The following is a 16,404-nucleotide window of genomic DNA, read 5'->3' on the forward strand; positions in this document are numbered from 1 at the left end:
ATTCCAAATGGGACACATTTATCACTACTCTTTGCTTCCTGATAGCCAGCCAATTTTCAATCCAAGTTAGTATTTTGCCCCCAATACCACGTGCCCTAATTTTGCTCACTAATCTCTGATGTGGGACTTTATCCAAGGTTTTCTTAAAGTCCAGATACACTACACCCACTGGCTCTCCCATGTCAATCTTTATTGTTACGTCCTCAAAAAATTCTAGATTAGTCAAGCACTATTTCCCCTTTGTAAATCCATGCTGACTCTGACCTATCCTGTTACTGCAATCCAAATGAGTCATGATTTCATCTTTTATAATTGACTTCAGCATCTTTCCCACCACTGATGTCAGGCTAGCTGGTCTATAATTCCCTGTTTTCTCTCTCCCTCCCTTCTTGAAACATGGGACATTAGCCAACCTCCAATCCGCAGGAACTGTTCCTGAATCTATATTGAAAACTGATACCAATGCGTCCATGATTTCTAGAGCCATGTCCTTAAGTACCCTGGGATACAGACCATCAGACCTAACAGACCTATCCAACACCATTTCCTGCTTAATACAAACTTCCTTCAGTTCATCTATTTCCCTAGGTCCTTCAGCCACTATTACATCTGGGAGATTGCTTGTGTCTTCCCCAGTGAAGACAGGTCCAAAGTACATATTCACCTCTTCTGCCATTTCCTTGCTCCCCATAATAAATTCACCCGTTTGTGTCTTCAAGGACCCAATTTTAGTCTTAATTTTTTTCCCCACTATCTAAAAAAGCTTTTACTTTCCTCCTTTATATTTTTGGCCAGTTTGCCTTCATACCTCATTTTTTTCTCCATGTATTGCCTTTTTAGTTATCCTCTGTTGCTTTTTAAATGTTTCCCAATCCTCTGGCTTCCCACTCATCTTTGCTATGTCATACTTCCTCTCTTTTATCTTTATACACTCCTTAATTTTTCTCATCAGCCACAGCTGCCACTGCCTCCCCTTAGGATCTTTTTTCCTCTTTGGAATGAAGTGATCCTGCACCTTCTGCATTATACCCAGAAATACCTGCCATTGTTGTTCCACTGCCATCCCTGCTAGAGTTCTGAACCATTGAACTTTGGTCAGCTCCTCCCTCAGAGCTCCATAGATCCCTGTGTTCACTGCAATACTGACACTTCCGATTCTCCCTTCTCCCTCTCAAATTGCAGATTAAAATATTATGGTAATTACCTCCTATTGGCTCCTTTACTTTGAGGTCCCTGATCAGATCCAGATCCAGATCCAGATCCAGGCTCTGCCCAAGTGCATCATCTCATGTTTGATTTCCCTCATGTAGGGTAGACTATATAGAAAGCTGAAAATGTGTTGCTGGAAAAGTGCAGCAGGTCAGGCAGCATCCAAAGATCAGGAGAATCAATGTTTCGGGCAGGAGCCCTTCTTCAGGATTCCTGAAGAAGGGCTCATGCCCGAAACGTCGATTCTCCTGCTCTTTGGAAGCTGCCTAACCTGCTGCGCTTTTCCAGCAACACATTCTCAGGTCTGATCTGCAGTCCTCACTTTCTCCTAGACTATAGAGAGCAAGGATAAAATTATAGGATAAGTGGAATTTGATCATAACTCGCAGAGAAAGGGGTCGAGGTCATAGAGATGTACAGCACAGAAACAGACCCTTCGTCCAACTCGACCATGTTGACGATATCCCAAATTAAATGGAGGGCCCATATCCCTCCAAAGCTGAAAATGTGTTGCTGGTTAAAGCACAGCAGGTCAGGCAGCATCCAAGGAACAGGAAATTTGACATTTCGGGCCAGAGCCCTTCATCAGGAATGAGGAGAGTGTGCCAGGCAGGCTAAGATAAAAGGTAGGGAGGAGGGACTGGTGGTGCTGAGTTCAAGGGAATCGACTGAGACAAGGTGGGGGGAGGGGAAATGAACTCAGATTTCTCCAGTTTCCTCATTTCCCCTCCCCCCACCTTGTCTCAGTCGATTCCCTCGAACTCAGCACCGCCCTCCTAACCTGCAATCTTCTTCCTGACCTCTCCGCCCCCACCCCACTCCGGCCTATCACCCTCACCTTGACCTCCTTCCACCTATCACATCTCCATCGCCCCTCCCCCTAGTCCCTCCTCCCTACCTTTTATCTTAGCCTGCCTGGCACACTCTCCTTATTCCTGATGAAGGACTCTGGCCCAAAACGTCGAATTTCCTGTTCCTTGGATGCTGCCTGACCTGCTGTGCTTTAACCAGCAACACATTTTCAGCTCTGATCTCCAGCTCTGACCTCACTTTTTACCCATATCCCTCCAAACCCTTCCTATTTGATTACCCATCCAAATGCCTTTTATATGTTGCAATTGTACCAGACCGCTTCCTCTGGCAGCTCATTCCATCCACACATCACCCTCTGCGTGAAGAAGCTGCCCCTTAAGTATCTTTTATATCTTCCCTCTCTCACCCTAAGCCTTTGCCCCTCTAGCTCTGGACCACCACCACCATCACCTCCCCCCGCCGCCCCAGGAAAAAGACCTCACCTATTTACCCTATCCATGCCCTTCAGAACAGCCATGACTGAGGAGCTTGTCACCCAGAGTGGACTGAATTTAAATGAAAGACGCATTGGTAGTAGTGGTATAGGAAGTAGTGTGCGATTGAGAAGGTGAGCGTAGTAAAATGCAGGAGACTTCTTAAAGGAATTAGGGTAGGAAGCAATGTAGTCGACTTGGCTGTGGGAGTCAGCAAGCTTAAAATGAATTTTAACCAATCTTTGTCAATGACTGCAGCAATGCTTTAGTTTCAGAAATTTTGAGTGGTTACATAATAGGACACAAAAAACTATGATCGGTTAAAACAAGGAATGCACTGTAATATTTATACTTTCCAAAAATAGTACTGTCAGTCAGAAATAGCACAGCAGTTTTAGTTAGATATACACATCTCTGCCTGGAATCATTTTGATGAGCAGTAGTGGTCCAATGTACAATGTTACCAATGAATCTGTTTCCTTTTCCTTCTTACAAAATTCCAATTAAAATCAAGTCACAAGCAACACAAAATACAAGTAAACAATTTTTTCAACATGCCATCATCACAGTTCACAAATAAAATTAAACATACAAAATATCCTTAATACTGTTAAATAACAAACTATGTAAATTTATGAAAATGATAGGACCCTGAATAAGTTTACAGTAAAAAGTCCAGGAAAATGTCATCAATGATTATTTGCATTTGCTACAAATCTGATTTCTTAACAATTATATATTAACAGTAATCCTAAAATGTAGATCCACTAAAACCATTATTTGTAAAGGCAAACATACATACAAATACTGTTAACAAAAGCCTACTTATGACACTCATTGAGATACATAAGTTTTGTAGTGAAGTCATTATAAAATGATGCAGAAATAACAGCAGAGATCAGATACAAAATTAAACCCTCTAAATTCCCATGTCTTCATAAAGTGACATGGAAAAATAGGTGCAAAGAATTTGCTAATATTTAGTAATGAAACAACATATTTGATGATGATTTCTTTAAACAATTTTTAAAACACTAATCAGTTTCCCTGCTGGTCACAAAATTTCAGACAAAATTTAAATATTCTATTGTATGAGCTCAGAGGGTGCAAGATTCCTCAACACAATCAATTTTTTTTAAATGTGAAGCTCTGCGGATATTTAAATATTCAAGAGCATTTGGAATTAAATGTAACAGTAAAGTCTGCAAAATGCTGGAAATAGTTATCAGAAGAAACAGATGCATTCACATGCTATAAGCCACTCACATTTTCCGCTATACCACCATGATGTGGTTAATGGACAGTAGTCATTTAGCAGCAATGATTCCCAATAAATAAGCATTTTGTTTCCAGTACTGCACAAAACTGCAGCTGAAGTTACAGCAGCAGCTGTAACTACCGGCTATAAAACAGCAGAGGTGAAACAATAAAACTATTTTTTGTGTGTGTGTGGAAATATATATGTGCATACACATATTATACATGTATATACACATAATATATGTATATATACACACACACACACACACAAAAAATGTCTCAATGTGATTTGTGAATATAAAACAATCTACACATCATAATAAAAGACTATATTGCAAGGGCAGTAAAGGAGACATGTTGATATTCAAGTTCTGATCCACGCTAAATTATGGAAATTGCTGTCTTCAAAATCCTGGGTAACTGCGATGTAAAATGGCAAGCCAGTGGAACTCAAGTCTGCAATTTTGCAAGATAGTCTAGAACAGCATGCTCTGTCTTCTGTTTTTTCCATGTGCTATAAAATAAAGTAGGATGCATTAACAACAATTTCATGGCAATCAAGTTATTGTGCTGCAGCCACGCTGTTGCAACATCAATACTTAAAATGCACGAGAATGGATCTTAAAGGACAATATTTGATAACACGTACAAAGATATTCTCATATTGGATTGCTTTGAACCCACAAACCCATGAAATTAGCTTTATTTAAAGTATTAAGCATTGAAAAATTCCTAAGAAGCATGAGCTTTTAGTAAAAAAAAATTGCAGTATATTATAATAATTATTTTCTCCAAACTTTGGAAAGGAATTTGGAAGTAAGTTGAAAAATCATTTTTCTGAACAAGACAAAAACAACAGAGAAGCCTACTTGACTGGCACCCCATCCATCAGCTTCCACATATACTCATGCATCACGGAAAAAGTACATACAATCTACAAGATGTATTGCAGCAACTAACCATGGCTCCTTCAACAGCATCTTCCAAACACACACCCTCTCTCTACGAGGACAAAAGATTGGAGATGTATGGGAACAACAAGACCTACAAGATTCTTTCCAAGCCATCCACTATCCTGACCAAACTCTCTCCTTCAATGTCAATGGGTCAAAATCCTGGAGCTTACTTCTCAACAGCAAAGTGGGTATTTTTACACCTGTTTGACTTCAGTGGCTCAAGAAGGTTGCTCACCAGCTCTTCAAGAGCAATTTGAGATGGGCATTGAATGTTGCCTAGTCAGAGGTGAGAGTTCATTATTAAGGATCCATTATTGCAGAATACTTGCAAGTACATGGTAAAGTCAGTGTGGCTTTATCAAGGGAAGGTAATGTCTGTTAGAATTCTTCGAGAACATAACTTAGACAAATGATAGCCAGTGGGTGTGATCAATTTGGATTTCCAAAAGACCTTTGACAAGGTGCTGCACAAGAGGCTGCTAAATAAGTCAGAAGCCCAAGCTGTTAGGGGCAAGATACTGGCATGGAGAGAGCATTTGCTTATTTGCAGAATGCAGATAGTGGGGATAAAGAGGTCTTGTTCAAAATGGCAGCTGGTGACTAGTGGGGTTCCACAGGGATCAGTACTGGAGCTATAAATATTCATGGACCAAAGGCACTGTTGCTAAGGACAGGGTAGGAGAGTGGGCAAAGAAGTGGCAAATGGAATACAATGTGGGAAAGTGAGAGTTATGAACTTTGATAGGAAGACTAGAGGCATAGACTACTTTCTAAATGGGGAAAGGCTTCGGAAATCTGAAGCAAAAAAGGGACTTGGCAGTCTTAGTTTAGGATTCTCTTAAGGTTAACATGCAGGTTTGGTTGGCAGTTAGGAAGAAAATGTAACGTTAGCTTTGATTTCAAGAGGCCTGGAATACAAGAGCAGAGATATACTGCTGAGGTTACATATTTGGAATACTGAGGGCAGTTTTTGGACACCATATCGAAGGAAGGACATGCTGAAACTGGAAAGGGTCCAGAGAAGATTTACAAGAACGATCTCAGGAATGAAAGGCTCGTCATTTGAGGAGTAGTTGAGGATTCTGGGTCAGTACTCAATGGCATTTAGAAGGATAAGGGGTGATAGCATTGAAATTTACAGAATATTGAGGGGCCTGGATAGAGTGAACATGGAGATGATGTTTTCAATAGTAGCAGATACGGGGACCTGAAGACACAGCATCATAGTATAGGGACAATTGTTTGGAATTCAGATGGAGGAATTTCCTCAGCCAGAGGGTAGTGAATCTGTGGAACTCATTGCTGCAGAATTTGTGTAGGCCAAGTCTTTTAAGAATATTTAAGACAGAGAGAGCATACTAAAACAGGGTCTTGATTAATAGGGCATCAAGGGCTATGGGGTGAAGGCAACAGAATGGAGTTGAGAAACTTATCAGCCATGATTGAATGGTTGAGCGATTCGATGGGCAAAATAGACTAATTTGGCTTCTGTATCTTAATGCAGGACAATATAAAATAGCCATTTATAAATACAAGAAAATGTTCACGTTAATACACACCAGAATGAAATCTCGTTTGTAAGTACAAGTGGTCGTAAGTCAGATGTTTGTAAATTGGGAACCTCTTGTAATCTGTGTCTGCAGCAAGCCTCTTCTCAGTCAAAACAAGGCACAGTGGCTCAGTGGTTAGCATTGTTGACTCTCAGCACCAGGAGCCCAGATTCGATTCCAGCCTCGGACGACTGTCTGTGTGGACTTTGCACATTCTCCCAGTGTCTGCAAATGTTTTCTCCAGGTACTCTGGTTTCCTCCCACAGTCCAAAGATGTGCATGTAAGGTGAATTGGTCATGCTAAATTGTCGATAGTACTCAGCTGTGTAAGTTAGATGCAGTAGTCATGGAAAATATAGGGTTGTAGGGGAATGAGTTTGGATGGGATATTCTTCGGAGGATTGGTGTGGACTTGTTGGGCCAAATGGCCTATTTCCACACTGTAGGGATTCGATGGTATTCTACGTTAATTGTCAGTCAGAGATGTGTCACTGCTGCAACCCTATTCTTAATTTCTTGTACTAGTGATTACTACTGACAGGCTTCCCAAAGGTCTGGTGCACTTTAAGACCATTAGAAAGAGGAACAGGCGTAGGCTGTTTGACCCCTTGAGCCTGTCCTGCCATTAAAAAGGATCATTCATTCATGTTCACTTTCCTGAATTTTCTTCATATTCCTTAATTTGCCGACTGATACACAGGGACTCTGCCCCCACAGCTCTATGTGGCCAGGAGTTCCAAAGATTCTCAATCCTCTGACAGAAGAAATTCTCCTCATTTCAGTCTTGAGTTGGAACCCCTTTATTGAGACTCCCCCATGGGAAACATCCTCTCAATATCTACCCTGTCAAATCCCTTTAGAACCCCTAATTCAACAAATAAGGAGAATTCTATTAAACTGGGGAAAGGTTTACAAGGACACTACCAAGACTTGAGGTTTGAGCTATTAGGGGAAGCTGGATAGAATGTGACTTTTATCTCCTGGAGTGCAGCATGTTGAGAGGTGACCTTATAGAGGTTCATAAAATCATGAGAGGTACAGATAAGGTGAATAGCTAAGGTCTTTTCCCCAGGGCATGGGAGTCCAAAAACAAAAAAGAGTTTAAGACGAGAGGGGAAAAGTTTAAAAGGGACCTTTGGGGAAACTTTTTTCTCTCAGAGAATGGTGCACATATGGAATGAACTGCCAGAGGAAGTTCAACATTTAAAAGACATTTGGACAGGTACATGAACAGTAAAAGGTTTAGAGGGATATGGGGCAAATGGGACTAGTTCAGTTTAGGAAACCTGGTCAGATTTGGATGAGTTGGACAGAAGGGTCTGTTTCTGTGTTGTATGATTCTATGACTCTATACTGCACAGATAGCAAAGCTCCCCAACCAGCTGAAGGCCACAACCAAGTGAACTATCATGCTGTGGTAGAACTATCATGAGCTAACAATGCACAAAGTTAGTGCTGAATCTGCAGAACTACAACAGATGTTTGAAATTCACTTAAGTGTTTGAGAATGCAAGGCTCACCCTGAATGGCAGGAGACCCAGTTTTCTACCAACCTGCACCAAATGTCTCAAACACCTTCAACAGAGATTCATGTAGTAGTTCTGGAAAATCTCACTCAGATTTATATCTTGGAAGTCATCTCTCCTAAAAAGCTAAAACTGATTTAAGTACGCTCTTGAATCCAATTTGCCAGCTTACTCCACAATAATTTAGGTACTTAAGTTTGAGAATTGTACCATCAGACCATATTAAACTCAATATCGGTTAGGTGGGGGTTAACTCAAGCTTTTCTATACTGCTGAAGCTTGATTAACTTATACGCACTATATCAATGTTCTAGACATCATTAATGCTGAATTAAAATAATGAGACAGGTGTGAAGATACAAGAACAAATGTGAAAGTTCTCCAAAACAGACATATCAAAGATAGTGACTGTGATAATGTCACATCAGAGCTGAAAAATGTGTTGCTGGAAAAGCGCAGCAGGTCAGGCAGCATCCAAAGAGCAGGAGAATCGTCGTTTCGGCATAAGCCCTTATTCAGGAATGAGGAGGGTGTGCCAAGCAAGCTAAGAAGAGCTTATGTCCGAAAGGTCGATTCTCCTGCTTCTTGGATGCTGTCTGACCTGCTGCGCTTTTCTAGCAACACATTTTTCAGCTCTGATCTCCAACATCTGCAGTCCTCACTTCCTCCATAATGTCACATCATCAGAGGTAAAGGGAACATGGGGTCAGAATGCACGGAGTAAGACTCACCAAATAGATACTCTTCTTCAGAGCTACAGCAAGGAGTGTGATCATAAAAGTTCAAAGGAAACTTTTCAAGACAATCTTAAAGATTCCATTAAGTCTACTCTACTAACATCAAAGAACAGATGCTAAGGGCAACCAAAACTGTCAATTCATCAAAAAAAAAATCAAGACTTTCTGCACCAACTCTACCGGCTGACAATCAATGTCCTCACTGTGCAAGAACCTGCAAGGTAAAGATAGGGCTCAAAAGATATCTGTAAGCCCACAGCCAATACTGACATCTGACTTCAACCATGCATAACGGATCAATTCTATGCAAGGGATTGTTAACAGATCAGTCCATGCCTACATTTGGGCTTGAGTCGATAAATAGCTCATGAAAGGGGTAAAGGATAATAAAAAATTTTGAATATCTCAAGTAGTGTATCGACAGAAGGTATGAACGTTATGCCTTGATTAAATAATGGCATCTACAACTCTGACTATGATTGGTTAAAATAGTTAGGTGTACTAACTCGAAATGTAAGATACAATGAACACGGTCGAAGAGAAGTAAGAGTGTGTAAATCTTTCACGAGAACTCTATAATCTGTAAGAATCGTATAAAACCATTGTTTCACATACACTGAAGAGTCATGCATCATCTTTGATGGGAAGACCTCCATGAATGCATAAGCATTTGGACAAAAATAACCAAGTCTCGTTTGGTCTTTGAGAGATCAAAGGATCAAAACATTTCTCTTTCAGCATGTAACATTTGAACCGCATAAGTACTAGGCAATGACCATCTCTAACAAGATGTCACAAAAACTGAAATTGCTGTAAAAGCTCAGCAGGTCTGGCAGCATCTGCGGAGAAAAATCAGAGTTAATGTTCTGGGTCAAACAACCCTTCCTCGGAATAATTCAGAGACTGAGAATTCTGCTTTCTCAAAAGAGGACCACCACCTAAAAGGATAGTACCAAATGGAATATAGTCCCTTTGCCTGAATGAATTCATCACTAGTAACACCGTCAAAGCTCAACACCTTCCAAGGCAAAGCAGTCTATTTGACTGACAAACCACCCACAACATTAACTACTTCCAGTTTCCAAACTGGCAAACAGTGGCAGCTATGTGTGCAAATTACTAGATGTATTACAGTGCCAAATCCTTTCAAATGCATAAACCCAAACCTGCATCATCTACCATCTAGCTGAATCAGTTTAATAGGGACATGGAAACACCACCATTAGCCCCCAATATCAACATGCAGCAAGACATGACAAAATCCATGTTGGCTGACAGTAACATTTGTGTCACCCAATAGCAGTGACCATCTGCAGCAAGAGTAAACTGAACTGTTATCTCTCAACAGTCAATAGCATAACTATCACTGAATCCCCCATTAGCAACATTCCAGGGTTTACCATTGACCAGGATCTGAACTGGATAAGGCATATAAATGCTCTGGCATGTCAGATACTAGTAATCCTGCAGCGAAGAAGTAATCTCCTGACTCCCCAAGCCTGTCCACCATTTACAAGGAGCAAGTCAAGAGTGTGATGGAATATGCTCCACTTGCCTGGATCAGTGCAGCTCCAACAGAAGCAGTTTAGACACCATCCAGGACAAACAGCCTGCTTGATTAACACCATATCATCAAACATTCAGTCCCTTCACCACTGATGCTCAGTAATGGTAATGTGAACTGTCTACAAGATGCACCGTAGATCTTTACCAGTACTTTTTAGACAACTGTTTCCAAAGCCACGGCAGAAATTACATGGGAACAACAACATTTACAAGTTCCACTCCAAACCACTCACCAATTCTGATTTGGAAATAGTTCTGGCATTCCCCCGCTTAATGGTAGCGTATGTCTACCCATAGCAGATGGACTGCAACAGCTCAAAAGGAAGCTCATCATCATCTTCTCTAGGATAACTAGGGATGGGTATAAAATGTTGGCCTAGCCAGCAGTGCCTACATTCTATTACTGATAAGGAAAATTACCATTTCTTTCCGGTCAACATTTGAAATTTCCCTGTATGACTATACCACATGGATTGCTATGGTTTGAGACAGTGGCACCTACCATTTTCACAATTAGAAATGGGCTGAAGTGTGTCTACATTAATACAAGAAATGTCAGGAATAACATGGAGAAGCCGGTGTTGGACTTGTGATAACCACCTGATGAAGGAGCAGTGCTCTGAAAGCTAGTACTTCCAAATAAACTTGTTGGAAACCTGGTGTTTTGTGATATTTAACTTTGCCAAGAATAAGAGTGACGAACTTACAGCACGGATCAGTACTTGGAGCTACGATGTTATGACCATTACGGTGACCTGGATATTACAGGGACAGGAATTTATGTCGGATGTTATGGGTTTAGATGTTTCAAATGGAATAGGAAGGGAGGCAAAAGAGGTGGGAGAGTGGCATTGCCAATCAGGGATAGTATAATAGCTGCAGAAAGTGAGGTCATCAAAGTGGGTTTGTCCACTGAGTCAGTATGGGTGGAAGTCAGATACAGGAAAGGAGCAGTCATTTTATTGGGCATTTTCGATATACCCTCCCAACAGAGTCACGGAGGAGCAAACTGGGAAGCAGATTTTGGAAAGGTGCAGAAGTAACAGGGCTGTTGTCATGGGTGACTTCAACTTCCCTAATATTGATCGGAACCTCCTGCATACAAATAGTTTGGATGGAGCAGATGTTGTCAGGTGTGTTTTTGTCAGGAAGGACTCCTAACTCAATATGTAAATAGGCATATACATTCATGTGAATATCAACTAGCCATAAACCGACATGATTCTCTCACACTAGTATCCTTACATACAGATAAAGGAAGGACACCATTTCGACTGGGACAACACACTCATCCTAGGACAAGCCAAACACAGACACGCACGAGAATTCCTAGAAGCATTGCATTCCAACCAGAACTCTATCAACAAACACGTTGACTTGGACCCCGTTTACCACCCCCTTAGAAAATAGGAAATGGCATCATCATAGGAAATGGCATCAACACAGGAAATGATATCACCAACCCAAAGAAACCCAAATATATAAATTGAAAGCAGGAAACATCAGCAGTGCTTCATCTGGAGGCTCACTGAAGAGGTTACCAAGTATGGTGACGAAACGTCTGAAAAGATGACAAATTCCAGCTCAGGGAGCAAACATACATCCAGAACCTCAACCTGAGCTGCAAATCTTCTCAGAACTTGCAAGTAGTGGAATAATTGTACATGGATTTTAGCAAGGCATTTGATAAAGTTCCTATGGTAGACTTGTTCAGAAAGTAAGGAGGCTGATAAGTGAGATACTGGGAAATTTGGCTTCTGGATACAGAATTGGCTGGCCCATAGAAGACAGAGGGTGGTAGTAGATGGAAGGTATTCAGCCTGGACCTCGGTGACTAGCGGTGTTCTTGAGGGATCTGTTCTGGGACATCTGTTCTTTGTCATTTTTATAAATGACTTGGATGAGGAAGTGGAAAGGTAGTAAGTTTGCTGATGATACGAAGGTTGGTGGAGTTATGAATAGTGTGGAGGGCTGTTATAGGTTGCAATGGCATATTGTGAGAATGCAGAGCTGAGCTGAGGAGTGGAGATGGGTTTCAACCTGGAAAAACGTAAAATGATTCATTTTGGAAGGCCGAAATTGAATGCAGGTTACTGGGTTAAAGGCACGATTCTTGGCAGTTTGGAGGAACAGCGGGGTCTTGCCACCCAAGTTGATAGGGTTGTTAAGAATGTGTATGGTATAGGCTTTCACTAGCAGGGGGATTGAGTTTAAGAGCAGTGAGGTTATGCTGCAACTCTATAAAGCTCTGGTTAGACCACATTTGGAATACTGCGCTCAGTTCTGGTGGTCATGTTATAGGAAGGATGTGGAAGCTTCAGAGAGAGTGCAGAGGAGATCTACCAGGATGCAGCCTGAACTAGAGGACATGTGTTATGTTGAGGGAGCTAGGGCTTTTCTCATTGGAGCGAAGAAGGATGGGAGGTGGCTTGACAGAGATGTATAAGATGATGAGAGGCTTAGATAGAGGAGATAGCCAGATAGCCATTTCCGCCCTGGGAATAAGTATCACGAGGGGGTAGGTTCTTTACACAGAGATTGATGGGTGCATGGAATGAACTGTCAGAGTGGTAGTTGAGTCAGATACATTAGGGACATTTAAGCAACTCTTGCATAGGCATATGGATGATTGTAAAATGAAGAGTTTGTAGTAGGATAATAGCTCAGCACATCATCAAGGGCCAAAGAGCCTGTACTGTTCTATGTTCTATATAAATGCTGACTTGCTAATGATACCAAAATCACACAAGAGAGAAGACAGCTAAAAGGTTACCCTTCATTTTAAGTAAATGCTATCCTGGAACATTACAATGGTGGAGGGGAAAAAAGGGTGAGTAAGTTATTGTTTGTTGACAGAAAATGGCTTAATAGAAAATGTTTTTTAAAAAGTCACATCTTCTTACTGCAATATATAGGTGACTAGCTGTTTGCATATGGCACCAATATGAAAATAGGAACAGATTGGTTTCCTGCATAAAAGTGGGTACATGAGGTTCTGCAACTTTTAAAAAATATTATTTCAGTTCAATAACTTATAAATCCTACCTGTGTCTGGATATGAAGAGGTTCTGTAGCCAGGATCCTTTTGCAACTGAATTTCATTTAGTGAAAAAACTGAGGCACCTAGTAGAAATGAGATAAAGAAAAAAATCTTTTAGTCTCACGGTGCTCATCTAAGGACAGAAGTATCAGAGCTTATTATATCTGTACAATTCAACAAAGTGGTAATTCCACTCATAACAGAACTAGGGAAAAAAAATTAAAGTCAAGAAATTACAGTCATTAAAGTACAGCATATGTTTTATTAACTAGCACGTATGGGACTAGGATCAATTGGTAAGCATAACCGCAGTAAACCGTGACCAAATGAAACTTCAAGACATCAACATCCTTCAAAAAAAAATGTAAAAACATCAATACACCTCCTAAACTCAATGTAAAAAAACACAGTAATAGAAACACAATGCAAAGGGAATACTCATCACTGTTATACTTAATTTACAGCAATAATACTCGGACATCATGGTAGATGAGATATATAATTTTTGCTGGTTTATCAAGAATGCCAGTTGAAATAATGCTGCTTATAAGAAAGTTAGAAGTACTTCCTGGTTTCACTCATAAATGGTATGGCCATATTGTACTGGAATGTGAGAAAGGAAGACAAGAAAGCAAGAAAAGCCAAGCTACAAAGGGAAAAAGGAGAGGACAGGTCACTATTTACATGAAATACTCTTATTCATTCAAAAACAAAGCTGTTGAATTTTGAATCTAATTATCTCACAGTAGAAGAGGTCAATTCTAAAGGCTAACTCTTGTGACAGACAGACTTGAACTTCATGGTCACTGCTGATTTCAAGAAATGCTACCCACAAAGATCTCTCCGGTGCAGATTTTCCTCTTTCCATTTCAATTTGGTACCATGTCTTGGGACAGCTACATGTCCAGCAGTGATATCATTGACTGCTAATAGTGTTCAATTACACTGACAGATCCTCTGATTGCAAACCAGCAAATATTGAATTATATCACTATTAAACTAGTCAAATAAATTACTGGAATGTATACAAACAATTATAATAGAATCTGAAATATAATTTATAAAATAAACTTGAAGGTGGAATCTGAAATATCAGAAGTATTAGTTTTCTTTCTTTAACTTAAATATTTTCTCATTTTACACAGTCATTCAGTTTTTCAGAACTGGTGAGGCTTCAAGCATTAACAATTAATTTAGCATGCCATTAAAAATCTACTTTAGATACATTTACCAAGACTAACTTTTCAAGGTTTCTAACAGTGACACCAATAATTTAAAAGAATAAACTCTAGCTAGTTCAGTGACTTCAACTCAACTGCAGCCATGAGAACAGTGTATTCTTGGGCAGAATAGAATCAATGACAAAAACATCTGCACTTTCACTAATTTCAGCTTTGTCTAGACTGGAAAGAGTGGCTTGCAATCAAGCCACAGCGAAGTATACTGGGAGGGGTGGCCTGCAGTCAACATTGCAGTGAGGCCTGCTGTCAACATTGCAGTCTGGGAAGTATGGCATCACAGTGACACAGACCGAGAAGAATGGTCTGCAGTACACATTGCAAGACACACACTGGGAAGTGGCCCACAGTGTAGCAGATTAGCAATTTTGGGTCAGTCAACATTATAGTGAAGCAGACTGGGAAGAGTAGCATACAGTCAGCATTTCAGAGAAGCAGAGTGTCCACAGTCAGCATCGCAGCAAAGCAAACTGGGAAGAGTAGTCCACGGTCAGCAGTGCAGTGCAGCAGAGTGGGAAGATTAGCCCACAGTCAGCATTGCAGTGAAGCAGAGTGGCCCACAGTCAGCACTGCAGCGAAGCAGACTAGGATAGGTAGCCCACAGCCAACATCGCAGTAAAGCAGATTGGAAAGACTGGCCTACTGTCAGTTATTGTTGAAAAAGGCAAGAATGCAACACAGCAAGTCCATAAGTTAATGGGCTGTATCATAAAGGGAGGATTTGAAGGCTGTACGGTTAAAACAAACATCAGATGTGACACAGACGCTTATTTGTCAGGAATGGGTATCTGTTAATTGGTCAAAGAAAATTCTATTCTTAAGTTTTAACATAGCATGCACTTCGTGGTAAAATTAATATAACACATAGAAAGCAACGTAAATAAATGATTATAACTAAATGATTAATTAAATCTCATTATGAAAGGCAGTACAGATGATATGTCAAAGCAGCAGTAGGTGGGAGCTCAAGGATGCCACTGTGATCCAGGGCAAACATACCTGCAGCAACTGCTTGAAGTGTTTTGAAGCAGCTTTAGCTCAGTTTTATGAACTAGAGGCTGAATTACAGGCACTGAAAAGCATGTGGAGAGGGAAAGTTACATGGATTCTTTGTACCGGAGGCAGTCACACCTTTTAGAATGAAGTGGTCTGATGTGCTCAGCTAATGAGGGTATGACTGTTAGTGAAGCAGGTATAGGAACCCAGAGGATAGTTGCAACTACCCAACAAGTTTTAAAGTTTTCTCAAATTTTCTGAATGAGAGTGAGGACTGTGGAATGGATAGAGCTAAATAACTATATAGCATGGTACAAGAAGCCATTCAAGTGAAAGGAGTCAAAATGACCACAGTGGTATTAATGGACAGCATAGTCAGGGAGAATGATTGTTCTTTGCAGCAACGAGTGACAGTCCAGACGGTTGTATCGTTTGCCTGGTGGCAGGACTTAGGAATATGTTATCTGGACCGGAAATGATCTTGCATTGGAAAGGAGAGAATCTGGTTATTGTGGTCCTTATAAACACCAATGACATAAGTAGAACTAGGAAAGAGGTTCTGCATTGCTAGTATGAGGAGCCAGATACCAAATTAAGAAGCAGAACCTCAAAGGTAGCAACCTTTGAGTTATTTCCAGAGCCATGTGCAAACAGGTATAGAGTAAACAAGATTAGAGAGATGAAAGCATGGTTGAAAGGCTTGTGTGGGAGCAGTGGGTTCCAGTTTTCAGGCACTGACACCAACATTGGAGAAAATGGGATCTGTACTGTTGACTTGATCGACATATGAACTGTACTGGAACTGATATACTTGCGAACTGCATAACTGTGAAGCAGAGTGGGTTTTACACTGAATAATGGGGGTAAGGACCCAAATTTGGAAATTGTGGTGAATCAAAGAATGGCAAAAATGCAACAGAGGAAGGAATTAATGTGGAAAATGATAACTAGACAATGAAAGGAAGGGGCAGAGAATACACATTTAAGAGCAAATGAGCAGATAAGATTAGAGGTTACAAAAATAATAGAAGGATAAATTC

At 40.6% G+C, this 16,404-nt stretch overlaps 1 protein-coding gene across 4 annotated transcripts in view; it reads right to left on the bottom strand.

Annotated features, from left to right (window-relative positions):
- Window positions 1-2,811: 2,811 nt before the first annotated feature.
- The window catches only part of cdk17 (cyclin dependent kinase 17), a 227,588-nt gene continuing 213,995 nt past the window's right edge, over window positions 2,812-16,404 (bottom strand). For 3 of the 4 annotated variants that reach the window (XM_060843053.1, XM_060843052.1, XM_060843055.1), the window contains 2 exons: window positions 13,136-13,213; window positions 2,812-4,269 (listed from right to left, as the gene is read on the bottom strand). In XM_060843053.1, coding sequence (XP_060699036.1) covers window positions 4,232-4,269; window positions 13,136-13,213 — 116 coding nt within the window. In that variant the 3' untranslated portion in view covers window positions 2,812-4,231. Of the gene's footprint in view, window positions 4,270-13,109; window positions 13,214-16,404 lie in introns of those variants that run through there. The other variant, XM_060843054.1, reaches the window with a different exon arrangement.

This window comes from Hemiscyllium ocellatum, chromosome 23 (assembly GCF_020745735.1).
Source record: "Hemiscyllium ocellatum isolate sHemOce1 chromosome 23, sHemOce1.pat.X.cur, whole genome shotgun sequence".
Classification (NCBI taxonomy): Eukaryota; Metazoa; Chordata; class Chondrichthyes; order Orectolobiformes; family Hemiscylliidae; genus Hemiscyllium; species Hemiscyllium ocellatum.